At 43.0% G+C, this 17,379-nt stretch overlaps 1 protein-coding gene across 1 annotated transcript in view; it reads left to right on the top strand.

The window, feature by feature from the left end:
- Nucleotides 1-2,007, top strand: part of LOC122932309 (E3 ubiquitin-protein ligase TRIM39-like) — a 42,188-nt gene extending 40,181 nt beyond the window's left edge. Inside the window, exons 6-7 of the mRNA XM_044286653.1 lie at nt 653-741; nt 835-2,007. Of these exons, the coding sequence (XP_044142588.1) occupies nt 653-741; nt 835-1,355 (610 nt within the window). The 3' untranslated portion in view covers nt 1,356-2,007. The remainder of the gene's footprint in view (nt 1-652; nt 742-834) is intronic.
- Nucleotides 2,008-17,379: the final 15,372 nt, after the last annotated feature.

Genomic DNA, 17,379 nt, shown 5'->3' with positions numbered 1-17,379 from the left:
AACCTTCCTGTATAGCTGTGCAGTCTCTCTTTGTGCTTGTCTCCTCAGCTCCTGCTCACTCCTCCTCCCTGTAGAATGGTATTAACATGTGATTACCTGCAGAGGTAATCTGTCTTGGGCAGGAAAAAGGCATTTCTTTAAAGTGAAAAGCAATTCTCTTTTGGGAGGGGGTAAACAGATGAAACAGATATTTCTTACTAATAAAACATATTACAAAGTTTATTGTGGTCGTGTGTACTATTGATTTATGCAAAGTTTTATGATCATTTATTGACCATTTAAGTTGAAAATTATCGAGATTATTTGTTTGTGCAAAATTGCCTAGCCCTACTTAACAGCAGAGAGAGAGGCTAACTGTTTGTATTAGTGCCAATCCTACGGTAGCTTTATTAGCTAGCAGAGTCTATCTGCAGTCATAGACATCTTCAAGTTGTATTAGCAATCCTGCCCTTTTCTATTTTAATTCTTAATATTAATATTTCAAACTTCTTTTCTTCACTGAGGTGCATATCCTAAAGACTACCAGGTTTAAGTGCGTCACTGGAGGAATTTGTGTATATGGTCTTTTTTTTTTTTCTTTTTTTTCCTATAGATATTTGAACCACTGAAAACAGATTTTTGTATTGTGTAACATTTATTAATTTCCTTTTAGACATTCTCCTGAACTTCCTCATCCAAAACACAGGACACCCAGACACACTGGAAGAAGAGCAACACTGGACTTTTTTATGTCTTTACATGGTAAGGATACTTCATCACCTGCATGTTGTTGTAGCTAACACACACAAATAAAATTACAGCTAACATTATTCTATTTAAACCTTTTACGTTTAGTTCCATTGTCCCTGGACCTGAAAACTGTCAACCAAAATCTTCTGGTAACCTGCAACAGACAACGTGTGAAATATGTGGAAGATGCACTGCATTTGGTCCCATGTCCAGAGAGGTTCGACTCAAAACCATGTGTTTTGGCAACCACCGGATTCAAATTAGGAAAACATTATTGGGAGGTGGAGGTGGGAGGAGGCATATACTGGACCACTGGGATAGCTAAACAGTCTGTTTGCAGAAAAGGAATGTTTAGAATTGAACCAGGTAGAGGAATATGGGCAATTGGTCTACTTGGCATGTATACAGATAGATACTATGCTTTCACCAACCCTGATACTCTCTTGAATCCTAAGGAACAACTGGAAAGAGTTGGAGTCTTCTTGAACTGTGATGAAAGCTATGTTTCCTTTTACAATGCTTTGAACCTGGAGCACCTTTACACATTTAATTTTATGCAAGTGCCTGAAAAAATGTTCCCCTTTTTTTGTGTAGGAGCCTTAGGAACAGAACTTAAACTTAACTAATCATTTCAAATCTTGTTTTTAGTAGAGAATTTGCAACATGAAAACCAAAGCTTTCTAATTAAAATGGTTTGTCTGACTTAATAAAAAAAAATGATCCCCAAGGCCACAATACAATAAAGAAAGAATATTTACATACATATTTCATCCCCTGCTACTCTTATCTGAAGGAGTTGTTTGCTTGGCTGCAGCAATGATGTGCCTGCATACTCCAAGTGACTGCTGCAGCCAATCAGCTCAGCTGCTGAGATCAGTGATTGGCTGCAGCAGCGTCCAAGTTATACGTGAATGTCATCACTGCGATGTGGAGGATCAGAGCAGTTACGCTGGGAGCAGCAGGGGAGGAGATAGGTGAGTATATGTTCTTTCATTTTACCATAGTTTCTGCCTTGAACTAATTCAGCCATCACCTTTAAGTTCTTAGTGGAAAGGGTTTTCCCTTTGACATATTTGTATGGTATATCCACTAGATATGCCATGAAAATCTTACTGTTGGGTCATTCATCCATTCAAAGATAGGATACCTAATCCTTGTACCTGATGTAGAAGAGACTATGCATCTGTGATCAATCTACGTTAAATGGCATCTGTCAGCAGATTTGTACCTATAAAACTGACCTGTTGCATGTGCTCTCGGCAGCTGAAGGCCTCTGTGTTGGATCCATGTTCATATGTGCCTGCATTGCTGAGAAAAATTATGTTTTAATAAGTCTCCGTTGCTCCTAGAGGCTCATTTGCATGTATGAAAGCATTGTTCTCAGCAGTGCGGGCACATCTGAACATGGGACCAACACAGATGCCTTCAGCTGCCGAGAGCACATGGAACAGGTCAGCCAGTGTCATGGGTACAAATCTGCTGACAGGTGACCTTTATAACATACATACAAACATACCTACATTTATGATCTCCTACCTGTTCTGACAATGAAGAGGCTCTACCTCATGCGGGGTGCTACAATTCCCAATGCAATCGTTCAATGAGTATCATGCACAGGTCCTATTCTTATTAATGGAGGTCTTCTATGGAAGAGCTTATGTGTGGCCACTTGTCCACTGGGGATAAGAATAGACAGTAAATGTTCCAGTGGTAGGATCCTCACCAAGACTTTTATAGCATGTCAGGTATATAAGCAATAAATGATTACAGTGGAAACCCCCTTTAAAGGAAATGTGTCACCAATTTTTTTTTCTGCCAATTAAAACCAGATAGTAACACATGCCCTTTTTTCTAATTTGTTTTATGTTCTGATTGCACATTTTTTTATTCTGTTTCCTGAACAAGATTATGGATGCTGCCATCTTGCGTGGGCTGTTTCTAAAGGGGTTGTGTGACTGTAGTAAGTGACATTTATTATGTAGAGAAAGTTAAGCACGGCCACCACAGCTGGTTTGCAGAGTGGTCATAACCATGGAAACGAGCAGTGTATAATGTGATGGAAAAATGAATCCAGCCAGCAAAGAAAGCAATATGGACAATCACAATACATTAGGAAGTGCCTTGTATTAACTTTCTCTACATAATAAATGCTATTTACTGAAGTGACAAAACCCTACAGTATTTAGGGATATCCTTTGCAGCAGCCACCATGGGTCATAGACACAATGGTCTGGAGCTGGCTCATTGATTTCTATAGCACATCACTGCTGCAGTCTGTACACAAGCAGTGGCAGTGCAGAGAACAGCGCCAGAGAAAGGGGCAAGTATAGCTTCATTTTTTATTTTACAACAATTGGAGGCTTTTGAATTATCTCGAACAACACTTTTAATTCTCAGGATGCCATGCGGTCCTGTTCTTAATCACTAAAATTTCACTCCACTTTGCATAAAGCAATAAAACATGTAATACGAAAAGAGTAATTCCTATCAAAGAAGTGTCTGTTTCCGAATATCTCTTTTATTCACCCCTCTTAAACAGTCTAGTGAGATGGAGAAACAGAATGTCAGCTGAGGTAAAATTGCATGCTTCCTATACAAGTCTATATTAAAAGGAGGGGGAGTAGGAGTGAACTGACAGCCCCTCCTGAGACAGTGAATGTTAGTTTGAAGGGGGAAGCTGATCAGTGGAGAAAGCTCCATTTTCCTCTGGTAAAATATATTACAACATTTCTTATATTCACCGGTATTATTGGTTTGTCCACAGATGTGTGAAAGATTAGTGACCATTTAAATACAGGGCTTCCTTATAGAGCTTTCATATGGCCATCTGAATAAGCCCTTAGGTGACAATCACAAATAGTGTTAATGATCCTTGCAGATTTTCATTGCCTATTATTATGTCACAGATTTATTTGCAATGTATTGTCTGAATTACCTCTCCACTCACAGCAGCTGCGAGACAGGGATTGGGGGACCCTCATTCTTAAGGTAGGCTACTTTCACACTAGCGTTTTTTGCGGAACCGTCATGGATCAGCAAAAACTCTTCCGTTACAATAATACAACTGCATGCAGCCGTCATGAATAGACCAGTTGTATTATGTCTTCTATAGCCATGACGGATCCGTCATGTACACCATTGAAAGTTTTGGTGTCCGCCTCCAGAGCGGAATGGTGACTGAACGAAGGCAAACTGATGCATTCTGAGTGGATCTTTTTCCATTCAGAATGCATAAGGGCAAAACTGATCCGTTTTTGAACCGCTTTTGAAAGCCTTGAATGGACATCACAAACAGAAAGCCAAAACGCTAGCGTGAAAGTAGCCTTAGTTGTGTTTCCGAAAGGAGGGTCCTGCATCTATTAGACATTTAGTAGACATCCTGTGGATATGCTATAAATATCCAGATGGGAATAACCCTTTTAAGGGAACAATATATCTCCAAATATATGGTTAAAGCTTCTCCACGTTGGAGCATTACTTTAAAGGGAACCTGTTACCGGGATTTTGTGTATAGAGCTGAGGACATGGGTTGCTAGATGGCCGCTAGCACATCCGCAATACCCAGTCCCCATAGCTCTGTGTGCTTTTATTGTGTAAAAAAAACTGATTTGATACATATGCAAATTAACCAGAGATGAGTCAGGGACAGGACTCATCTCAGGTAATTTGCATATGTATCAAATCAGGTTTTTTACACAATAAAAGCACACAGAGCTATGGGGACTGGATATTGCGGATGTGCTAGCGGCCATCTAGCAACCCATGTCCTCAGCTCTATACACAAAATCCCGGTGACTGGTTCCCTTTAAGGCACATTTTTACTTTTTGTTAAGACTTTTAGATTTTAAATAAACAAGTTCCGCATTTAGTTGATTTTCGTATTTTATGTCATTGCTTTTAGCATTTGTTTTAATGCTTTTAGTAAATCTAATAATGTTAATTGCCAAAAAAGTGTTCTTTAATCCATACTGTTGTTAATGATTTTTTGTGTGTGTGAACAGACTGTAAAAATATAGCATGTACTTTTTTCATTATCTGTAATAAAAGTCTTTGTTACAAATTTCTGTCTTACCCTTTACTTAGGAGAATATCCCTCAGTATTTGTGGGGAACCTGACTACCTGATGTTCAGCTTTTCCTTATTGGTGGTTCAGTAGTTAGTAGCTTAGAATCATTCTGCCCCCCTGCACTGAAAATCTCTCTGTGCACTGACCTGCTGGTGAGCGGGTGCTGAGCCTGTGAATACGCAGGCAGAACTGTAGAGTAAGAATGACCTATAGGTACCGACTTACATATACGATTGAGTTTACAACTGGACATCAACTTTTTAATGTAAGGATTTACAAATCTAAGAAGCCAGGCAGGTAAAGGGAACCTGTCACCTCCAAAAAAATCCCAAGCCGGCAGCAGTACCTGAGAGTAGACAGCCGCGTGTTTGTAACAATCATTTTCTTCCTGCAGGCAGATGAAGCAAAAGCTGTAAAAACGATCTTTAATCCCCTGCCGGCGCGCTTCTCCACACATGCTTGAAGTCGCAGCGGCCTCCTTGCTTCAAGTCACGGTAACCACGCCCCTTCCCTGCCCCTTCGCTGTGACTGACAGCCGGCAGTTCGGCAAAGCCAGCCGAACTGTCGTGCATAAGGGCGACCCGCACCTACATCGAGATCAGAGGGAGAGTTGTGGCTGGAGGACCCCAGGTTTCCCTTGGTCCAGCCACCACCAAGCACTGCTCCCTGCTGTTCCCATACAAGTGAATGGGAGCGCACCGCGGACCCCGCTCCTATTCATTTCTATGGGGCCAACGGAAACAGCCAAGCCAGCGCTCAGCTATTTTCAGAGGCCTCACAGAAATAAACGGAGGACGGCTGCACATGCGCAGTGCGCCCTCCACTTCTTTCTCCGTTTAGGCACTGTATATTCCTGCGTATAAGACTACTTTTTAACACATGAAAATCTTCTCAAAAGTCGGGGGTCGTCTTATACGCCGGGTATGGCGGGCGCTGCAGTGCCGGGACACCCAAATTATCAACAGAGAGAGCCCGGGCTATTGCCTTGCATCCCCAGCAGCTGAGAGCTGCGATGTAACCCACGGCATATGCCCCCCCTGCGCTGTACCTTGTATACCGCCCCCTGCTCTGTACCTTGTATGCCTCCCCCCTGCTCTGTACCTTGTACCGCCATCCTCCCGGCCACTCGCATCTCGCTCCTGCGCATGTGCGAGATCTCCGTGCAGCGTATCTAAGTGCGGCGCAGATGTGCATATGTGAATATGAAGAATAACATAACAAAAACATGTTCAGGGTATAGGTGGCACATGTTTAGGGTCTGGGAGGCAGGGAGGGAGGACAAGGAAGGTGGTGGGATGCAGGGATGGTGGTGATACCATGGGATGGCGGTGGTACCTAGGGATGGTGGTGGGATGCAGGGATGGCAGTGGTATCTAGGGATGGTGGTGGGATGCAGGGATGGTGGTGGGATGCAGGGATAGCAGTGGTACCCAGGGATGGTGGTGGGATTCAGGGATGGCAGAGGTACCCAGGGATGGTGGTGGGATGCAGTAATGTACTGCTGTGTGTTGAAAAAGGGGTAGTCTTATACGGCGAGTATATCCTAAACTCTATATTTTCAGTGTAAAAGTTGGGGGTCGTCTTATACGCCGGCATAAGCGATAGGCCCCCATTGTCTGTGATGGCAAAACCCCTTTAAATGCACCCAAGAAAGTTTAGCAAGTACCAGGACCGTCTCCTAGAGGACTCAGCTATGGGATCAGATCACCACCAGTGCAGGGAGTTCAGGAATTACAGGAGTGAGCGCACGTGCATGCACAGTTAGGCAAAGACTTTTGAAGGATGACTGACATTCTGCAGGAAGTACAGAGATTGGACTGCAAAGGACTGGGTAAAATTATTTTCTCTGATGAAGCCTCCTTCAGACTATTTGAGATATCCAGAAAAATGATTGTCCACAGAAGAAAAGGTGAGCACTCCCATGAGTCCTGTGTCATGCCAACAGTAAATCATCCTGAGACCACTAATGTGTGGGGTTGCTTCTTATCCAAGGGAGTGGGCTTACTCATTTTGCCTAAGAAAGCTGCCATGAGACATCCTCAAAGAGATTCTTCTCCAAACGATCCAGGAGAACTTTGGTAATAAACAATGTTTTCTTTCCGGCATGATTGTGCACCACGTCACAAAACAAGTGATGACTAAGTGGCTCGGTGAACAAAACATTGGAATTTTTGATCCATGGCCAGGAAACTCCCCAGATCTCAATCCCATTGAGAACCTATGGTCAATCCTTAAAAAGCTGGTGGACAAACAAAAAACACAGAAATTGCAATAAATTAGATTATGCAAGAATGGGTTGCCAATTGCCATCAATCAGAATTTGGCCCAGAAGTTGATATCCAGCATGCCAGGGCGAAATTGCAGAAGTCTTGAAAGGGAAGGGTCAACAATAAAAGTTAAAGAACTCATGAAATGCTTATAGTTGTCCTTAAGTATACCCTAGAAACATCTGACAAAAATATATATATATATATACTTTGTTAAAACCACAATTTGTGTCAGTCTCAAAACTTTTGGCCATGACTGTAGGTAGCAGCTGCAGAGTGAAAGAGTTGAATACAGACACACAGAGAGCCTTCTGAAAGATCTGGTAAGTTTTCTATTTGACTTGAGTACTGTATTCATAGCTGCACTTCTCCTACTTACTCCTGTTGTTTCTGAGGGGATTCTACAGAAAGATAAGGGAGCAGGAACTCCTCTTCTGTGGTTCGTATATGGCAGAAATCATAGCAGCTAGTCTCTGCCTACTCCTTTGGACTACATTTGGCCAATTAGAGTCTGTTGAGGAATATGTTGAGGAATATGTTTAAATAAATTTTTTCATATTTAAACATATATGCTCGATGTAGAGCAAAAACATTATTTGAACATGCCTTTACACTGTATTTTGTGTGTAAGCCTCAGCTTGTATAGCAATTTTACTCATAAAGTTGAAATATACATTTTTTCCCAGCAGAGTCTTGTTTGTTGCAGTGAAGGTGGTCCTGACTGTAAATTACTAGGTAAGAATTTTAGGTTCTTCATGTTGTCTTCTTTCTGGAAATACATAGGGTGGTCCGTTTATTAAATTATTAAAATGCCAATCTTAATAAGCCCTATAGCTGGGGATGGATCACCGAAGTTATGAAGAGGTGCAGGTGTATCCACTGCCTATTCCAAATGTAAGACAGCTTCCTTGCTATCTTACATTTAGACAATTTTCTATGCCTCAACCAGACACAGAAAATGATGAATGAGATGGGCCTACCGGCCCATCCCCACCCACACCACGCCCACTTTTTTAGACCTGGCATGAGCGGGGAATAAGTCACAGATTCTGCCGCACCATGGAAAAGCAACAGAATCTGCTCCACAAGAGTGGCGTATATATGGTCATAAATGACCCCCTTGATCGCTTCAATTCTACTTTGGGAAGATGTGTGCATGTAAGCATCCAACAGAAGTCAGTTCACGGCACTCTGATATGTATAAATTGGGTTTAGGGTCAACTCCTTATCAACAATACTATTATGTATTGTTTTACCAAACATTATAAATGAAAGATGTTCATTAATGTAAAGTGATGGTTGGTATTTTTACAATGTCCCAAGTGTCTGCAGAATAATTTAAAAGTGAACCTGTTACCATGAAAATGCAATGTAAGCTACAGGTGCCATGTCATAGAGCAGGATGAGCTGAGCAGATTCTGTATAACTTGTATTTTATACCTATAATATCCTGCTCATTCTGGGCTTTAACGTCAAGGAGGCTGTCCTATTAGTGATTGGCAGCTATCTATGTATGAACAGTCGTAGAGAGAAGGCTGTCAATCACTGATAGGACGGCTTCCTTGACTTCGAAGCCCAGAATGAGCAATATTTTAAATGTATAAAATAAAAGTTATGCAGAACCTGTTCCCTTTTAAGGTTTAAAATCAATTATTTTATTGCTTGGGTTTTATTTGTCACAAGTGTGAAATTTGGCCAGAGAATGCTGGTAGAAAAAGGAGTAAAAATTGGCCATAGAAGTGCAGATTTGGCCACGATATAATAAATGTTTTTTCACATTGGGAAGTTAGCATGCCTGAAAGATATTTCCCATAATATTAATAACTTGTCTCAGTGAACATAGTAGTAGTATATATTATAATATTAGTTATAGGATTGAACTAAAGTGACAGTTCATATAGGATTACTACTAGAGATTAGTGAATCAATTCTAAACGATTCTAAGACCATTCTGTCTGCAGCTTATGACCTGAAAGGGTGTCTTATGGCAATGTCTGACAAAATGCTATTACAGAGGGCGGTGCCAGTCACCCAGTTGTGTGTTACTAGAGCTGTTGCTGGCAGCTAGTTCTGCATTACAAAATCCCCTGGAAGAAAAAGAAGCACATTTTTTCTGTATACGATAGACCAGCGGTCCCTAACCGCCGGACCGCGGCCCAGGACCGGGCCCTGGGAGATATGTTGCCGGGCCGCAGAGGAGAGAGGAGCGCATGCGCGCCTGACGCGTACATGTTGCCAACATTAGTGGAGACGGAGGAAATCCCTCCCATGACGCGGCCGCTGCAGAGCCCAATACAATGAGCGGGCTCTGAGGCGCCACACCACTGCCACCAATGAATGTGTCTAATATTAAAGTAGGAGGAGGGACGGGGGAGGGTTTACCACCGCACCGTCTCAGCTAGTGCGCTCGGCAAACGGCAGCAGCAGCCTCCTCCTCCTCCTGACTTGTGTTCTCAGACCAGTCCCCAGCCATTAGTGATCTGGAAAGCGCAGGTACACACACACTGTCCCACAGATGGGGTCACCTATTATTAATCTGATGTACATGGTGCTATTACATTAGTACCCCCATGTACCTCAGATTAAAAGTATGTGGCCCCCAAGCACATCATCAAATAATGGGCAACATTGGGTTAACCATTAATATGAGGTACACATAATGAGGTTTCTTACTATTAATGTGAGGCACATGCAGGTCCAAATTGATAAAACAATGTGCCTCATATTAACAGCATGTACCTGATGCCATTAACCCCATGTTGTCCATTATGTTAAGCGGGGTACTTGACGAGGTTGCTATTAATATGTGGCACATGGTTTCATCAATTTAGACTCCATGTGCCTCACATTAATAGCCAGTAACCTTATCATACTGTAGTACCCAACACCAGCCTACACATTAACCCCATGCTGCTCAATGTCCATTATGTCAGGAAGTACTTGCTGGTGTTACTATTAATATGAGGCACATGGCTTTATCAATTTAGACTTCTATTTGCTTCGCATTAATAGTAAGTGACCCCATCAAGTACCTCCTCACATAATGGGCAAAAAGTAAAAATTAAAAAATACTTACACGTTAACCCCATGCAACATGTGTTTAACGTGTGAGTATTTTTTTTTTCATGGTATCGAATTGGTGTTGCAATACTTTTTTTTGGAGTCACATTTAAATAATAAATGTAATCGTTATATAGTGTTATATATTTTAATATGCACCTTGTGTTTTGTCGTGCGCGTGAATCAGTCAGTGCCGACCAGCACCCCCCTAAGCCCCACCTGGTCCCTGGAAAAATTGTCTTACATGAAACTGGTCCTTGGTGCAAAAAAGGTTGGGGGCCACTGCGATAGACAACTTGGGGGGGGGGGGGAGCTCACGTTTATACAGTTCATACACCTATTGCCAGCACCCCAATAGCATTCTGCTGCAAACTATATTTCAGTGCATTATACCTGTGTTATTAAAGGCATTGCACTATAAAAAATATCATTTTATGGCAACAAAGCCATTAATATACCCATATTATTAATCACATTTCATATCACTGTAATATAATGTTCAGTTATGGCAAAAGCATTTTACAGCAATAAATGCCATTTTTTTCCCCTGTGTTATTGAACGTATACTTCAGACATTTCATGTTAGGTAATGCATTACTACATCAAACTGTAGTTCAAAGATATTTCACCTAAAAAAATAGCATTTTTATACCCATGTTACTGAACCCATAGGTCAAAGACATTTTACTGCTGTTAAATAAATTATCCAGCCTTTCTGAAAGTGGATATTATAAAGGACTTTATGTTTCCATTTCTCCGTGTGCGCAATAGAAAATGGTGACAGCTTACAGCTGAAAAACAAGAATTAAGCTGAAAGACAATGTTAGCATCTGTGTGTGCTAAGATAAGATAAGCGTGTGTGCATGCTAATAACCAAATATGCATTCCTTGCTAAAAATACAGTCTTAGCTATTAACCCGTTAGTGGAATATTAAAAGGCCTACAGAATATTAACCAATCAATAGATGGATTAAGTTCTAACCAATTAGAAGTACTATATACAGTGGATATAAAAAGCCTACAACCCCTGTTAAAATGTCAGGTTTCTGTGCTGTAAAAAAATGAGACAAAGATAAATCATTTTAGAACTTTTACTACCTTTAATGTGAACTATAAACTGTACCGCTCAATTTAAAAACAAACTGAAATCTTTTAGGTGGAGGGAAGAAAACAAAAAAAAATAAAAAAAAATGTGGTTGCATAAGTGTGTACACCCTCTTATAACTGGGGATGTAGCTGTGTTCAGAATTAAGAGTTAAATAGGAGTCAGCATACACCTGCCATCATTTAAAGTGCATCTGATTAACCCCAAATACAGTTCAGCTGCTCTAGTTGGTCTTTCCTGAAATTGTCTTAGTCGCATCCCACAGCAAAAGCCATGGTCCACAGAGAGCTTCCAAAGCATCAGAGGGATCTCGTTGTTAAAAGTTATCAGTCAGGAGAAGGGTACAAAAGAATTTCCAAGGCATTAGATATACAATGGAACACAGTGAAGACAGTCATCATCAAGTGGAGAAAATATGGCACAACAGTGACGTTACAAAGAACTGGATTTCCCTCCAAAATTTATGAAAAGACTAGAAGAAAACTGGTCTGGGAGGCTACCAAGAGGCCTACAGCAACATTAAATGAGCTGCAGGAATATCTGGCAAGTACTGGCTGTGTGGTACATATGACAACAATCTCCCGTATTCTTCATATGTCTGGGCTATGAGGTAGAGTGGCAAGACGACAGCCTTTTCTTACGAAGAAAAAAATCCAAGCCAGGCTACATTTTGCAAAAACACATCTGAAGTCTCCCAAAAGCATGTGGAAAAGGTGTTATGGTCTGATGAAACCAAGGTTGAACCTTTTGACCATAATTCCAAAAGAGATCTTTGGCGTAAAAACAACACTGCACATCACAAAAAGAACACCATACCCACAGTGAAGCATGGTGGTGGCAGCATCATGCTTTGGGGCTGCTTTTCTTCAGCTGGAACTGGGGCCTTAGTTAAACTAGAGGGAATTATGAACAGTTCCAAATACCAGTCAATATTGGCACAAAACCTTCAGGCTTCTGCTAGAAAGCTGAATATGAAGAGGAACTTCATCTTTCCGCATGACAACGACCCAAAGCATATATTCAAATCAACAAAGGAATGGCTTCACCAGAAGAAGATTAAACTTTTGGAATGGCCCAGCCAGAGCCCAGACCTGAATCCGATAGAAAATCTATGGGGTGATCTGAAGAGGGCGGTGCACAGGAGATGCCCTCGCAATCTGACAGATTTAGAGTGTTTTTGCAAAGAAGAGTGAGCAAATCTTGCCATGTCAAAATGTGCGATGCTGATAGACTCCTACCCAAAAAGACTGAGTGCTGTAATAAAATCAAAAGGTGCTTCAACAAAGTATTCGTTTAAGGCTGTAAACACTTATGCAACCATATTATTTTATTTTTATATTTTTTCTTCCCTCTACCTAAAAGATTTTCAGTTCGTTTTTTTAATTGAGTTGTACAGTTTATAGGTCACATTAAAGGTGGAAAAAGTTCTCAAATGATTTATCTTTGTCTAATTTTTTTACAGCACAGAAACCTGACATTTTAACAGCGGTGTATAGACTTTTTATATACACTGTATATACCGTATTTTTCGCTTTATAAGACGCACTTTCCACCCCCCCAAAAGTCGGGGGAACATGGCCATGCGTCTTATAAAGTGGATACTTCGCTAGCCGCTATGCTGCACAGTGCGGCCAGCGAAGTATCAGTGGCGGGGACACTCATGGCGGGGCTGGTGCAGTGACTCTACTCTTAATACACCGGGTCCCGCAACTGTTAAATACATTCAATCCGATCTATAAATGTATACCGCACTGTTCGGTACTTACTGTAGTACCGTAAGTATAGCATTAAGACGGCGCAGACCCTTGGTCATGCGCCGCCTGCCGCAGCTCCCTCCTCATGCACCGCCTGCCGGAGCTCCCTCGGTCATGTGCTGCCTGCCCCGCCTGCCTGTTCATTCATAAAGTGAGATAAGCAGGCAGGCGGCGCATGAGGAGGGAGCTGCGGCAGGCGGCGCATGACCGAAGGAGCTGCCGGTCTGCGCCGTCTTAATGCTATACTTACAGTACTACAGTAAGTACCGAACAGTGCGGTATACATTTAGATATAGATCGGATTGAATGTATTTAACAGTTGCGGGGCCCGGTGTATTAGAGTAGAGTCACTGCACCGGGCCCCGCCATGAGTGTCTTCGCCTCCACATTGATGCATCTGATGGGGGATCTGTAGATGACTGTCACCACCAGACATCTGAGAAGCTCTGACAGATGCCTTTCAGAACCTCCTCCTTGAGCTTCCTTTGTTTTGCTTTCAGTTCCTCATCTCGTTAGCCTCTCTCAGCTGTCATGTAGTTGGACTGATTGCATCCCTTTAAATTCCTCCCCATAGTGCATCAGTTTGCGGTTTATTTTACTTCCTGGAGTGTGTGTGCATGCTGATCCTACTTCCCAGTCTTCTACAAGATAAGTGTTGTGCATTCATTTGTGTTTTTCTGTTTTCTGGATCCCAGGTGACCCTGACTCCCTCCGTATCTAGTGTAGGGAGCCGGTGGTCGTGTCCCCTCACTATTATAGGGTGTTCAGGTGTTATACAGTCGAGGTACGAGGATATGCGATCATCTACCATTGGGATTTTGGCATAGGCTGAGCAGTCAGGGAGAGTGCCAGGTCTTATGCAGGGGTCTCAGTTTTTTGTTCCTTAGTTTTGGATCCAGTGAGTCGTATATTCATTTTGTGTTGTCTTGTTTCCTGTACACCTTCCGTGACAATGACACTTATGGGGATCTGTGGATGACATAAGTGTCATCCACAGATCCCCAATCAGTGTCATCCACAGATCCCCAATCAGTGTCATCCACAGATCCCCCATCAGTGTCACCCACAGATCCCCCATCAGTGTCATCCACAGATCCCCCCCATAACAGTGCATCGTCCACAGATCCCCCCATAATAGTGCATCATCCACAGATCCCCCAATAACAGTGCGTCATCCACAGATCCCCCCTAACAGTGCGTCATCCACAGATCCCCCATAACAGTGCGTCATCCACAGATCCCCCATAACAGTGCAGCATCCACAGACCACCATTAGTTCAAAAGCATACCTTTTGGTTCAAAATATTTTTTTCTTATTTTCCTCCTCAAAAACCTAGGTGCGTCTTATCATCACGTGCGTCTTATAAAGCGAAAAATACGGTACCAATCAGAAGCCATTATTGAAATATCTGTAAACCAATCATGTTTTACTTTGAGACGTTACACCCTTTGAACTGTGTATAAATAAAGGAGCTAGGACACTCCCTTTTGGGATCCTGGCAGAATTTTGAACTATGCACTGACCTCTGTCATTTTCCTCCGTCGACATCATTCACCTGAACATGTGGCAACGATCAACATGTGACTGACCCTTGGTCTGCCACAACATTTTCTGGTGGAGAATGCGGACACCACAACAACGGTCCTACCTGCAGACTCTGATACGGAGACCAGGACCCAGGAAGACCGCGGTAAGTAACCCATTGTGTTACTGCCTGTTTGCTGAGCTCTGCACGCTGTTCTGCAGTGTGGTGTGTGAACGTGATGCCTGTACCGTGTTCTGGTGAATGTTTGCCTATTTCCCCTATATGAGAAAAAGTGTCTCTAGGCGTATGAATGCACAAAAGTGTGAGTGGCTGAAATAAGCTGAATCTAGGAAGGTCTGACCCTGAGCCAAGCTAAAAGTCCAGAGCCCAATGACTGGCTTGTTCGATCCGTGTCTCTGAAGGACTCTGGTTTTGGTGGAGAAACAGGTTGACTGACTTATCTTAATGTAGGCTGTGAGAAGTGGCAGTGTATAATGCTGTCCAGCAAGATTGGATAGGGGCCCTGCAGTTCCTTGTTGGTACCTTAAAAAGGCACCTGAGGTCAGGGGTTGTTCCAATGTTTTGTCATGCTGTGTGATTTCACATGCCTGCTGATATTGCATTGTAAGAATTACTGTGCTACTGCTAACTCCCGTGCTGCATAGTGTATACATGCGTGGGTATTATGATACCAGCTTGGATTAAGTTGTTGCAGTTATAATAATTTCTATAGCAGTGTTTTTTTGCTTACTGTGCCATAGAAAGAACGTAGAGGGGTTTAAGAGGTTTCTAGCGTGTAACCCCAGAGAGGACGTGTGAGTTACTCTGTGTGTGGGCAAGACTATACTGTAGTGTTGCCAAGGAGTGGATAGTGCTGCCTCGGAAGTGTGCCCACAGCACCACTGGTAGTTCAAGAAAGTGGTGCCGCCTCGGAAGTGTACCCACGGAACCACTGATAGTGCTGCCTTGGAAGTGTGTCCACAGCACTGTTGTAGTTCACCAAGTGTGTGAGTACCTGGATAGTGAATTACGAGGAGCCACCCACGGGATGGGGGCTACACAGAGTAAGCGTTCCTCTGAGAAGGGAGCAGAGAAATGGGTATCTGCAATTGATATTGTAGCATGCGCAAAGGGCACTGAAGCAACCAACGACTGTAGATAAATGTTAAAGAAACTGGGAGCAGGTGTGAATAGAACATTGGATGAACCAGTATGGCAGAAATTTCTCACTAATTTTAAGGGGTGGTTGGAGAACCATAACAAATATGACCAGGCTACAATGTGGTTTGATGTACCCCAGGGAATGACTATGACTGCCCATAAGGCAAAAAACACTGACAAAGGGACCGTATATGAAATATGGGATGTGATTAGATTGCCAACAAAATAATTAATCACCATAACCCACAAAAATCCAACAGCACCACCTCCATATAATGGCCCGGAGGGGTGGACTTTCCTAAGTGTGGACAACAAAACCCAGGCTCGAGAGAGATGCTCAGCCTGTGGGGGGCCCAAGCCACGCTCCTGTGTGGGCTTGTACTTGTTGGTCAATAAGACCCTCCCCACAGTCAGAGCTGGGCAAGTGGAAACACATGATTATAATGTTTATCGACTCCAAATGAGTTGCTGGCTATGTGTAACACTTTGTCAGACCCCCGTACTATCCCCAGTACTTTACTTCGTAAATTGGAAAGTATCGGGGGTGTGAACAGCAGCTGACATGGCCGGTCGCATGTAAGGAGAGCTCCGTGGCTGCGACCACAGAATAGGACAAATCATGCTGGAAGCGAGTTCACTTGTGACCATTTAGGAGAAACAGAGACCCTGAGACAGCCCAGCATCATACCCCACCTCGCGCTGCACTTACAGTCTGGTTGGAGCGCAGCTCTGAGACCAGAATGAGCGGCGCACATGCCAGCTCTAGCTTAGGAATGTCAGTAAGACCTGCCACTACGTAGCGGGTGGTGAAACATATGTGGTCAAGCCAGGGAGACCACTACAAATATACCTGAAGCGGTGGGTGCAAGACGTGGCTGCAAAGAACCAGCCAGCTGAAGTTTCCCGCCAGGATGCCATCTTGTGGAATCCTCTGCAGAGCCGGGGGAGGAAGGTGGGAACATATGCAGGCTTGGGCTCCTGCTGCTCCACATGTAACAACATCCCCAGACACTTGCAATTCTGTCATTTAACTCTGTGCATAAGATACTCTCGCAACATAGTCGAATTATATGACTCGGCAACAAACTCAATCCTATATGTACCCAGCAACCAAGTATCCATAGAGAAGCCAAGTCTTGAAATTTCTATCCACTCCACTGTATCTGCGTGGTACGCTACACTATACTGAGCACTGCACCTGGCTTTTATTAATATAGTTCTGCGATTTTGGTATTACAATGGGGCCGCAAAAAACAAAGTGCCACTGAAAAACGGAATTTGCCAGACAGCCAGAAGATGGAACGCGGTCACCACTACCGCAAAGGAATGTGCACACTAGAGCGAGTACTGCAGCCGAAAAACGGTCTCAACCAACTCCCCAGGATGACCAGAAAGAACCCACGCTCAAACAAGTAACCACTCACATCTTGGTAGCCATCACCGCGTGCAAGACTTCCCTTACAGGAAAACTAGATGAAGTCAAGCTAGACCTGGGTCTACTACGCCAGGATCTACAGAATTTGCGAGAACGAGTTCAACACACAGAAGAATGCATATCCTGTATAGAAGACTCCACCGCTACTATGCCGAGATCCAATTCCGAACTAAACACCAAGGCGAAGCAATGGAAACAGCAAGCAGATGACCTAGAAAATAGACTCCGAAGAAACAATATCAGAATCATTGAATTGCCTGAAAGAGCTGAAGGCTG

The sequence above is a fragment of the Bufo gargarizans genome, chromosome 3 (genome assembly GCF_014858855.1).
Source record: "Bufo gargarizans isolate SCDJY-AF-19 chromosome 3, ASM1485885v1, whole genome shotgun sequence".
In the NCBI taxonomy this organism is placed as follows: Eukaryota; Metazoa; Chordata; class Amphibia; order Anura; family Bufonidae; genus Bufo; species Bufo gargarizans.
This window is presented reverse-complemented; position numbering and strand designations above follow the sequence as displayed.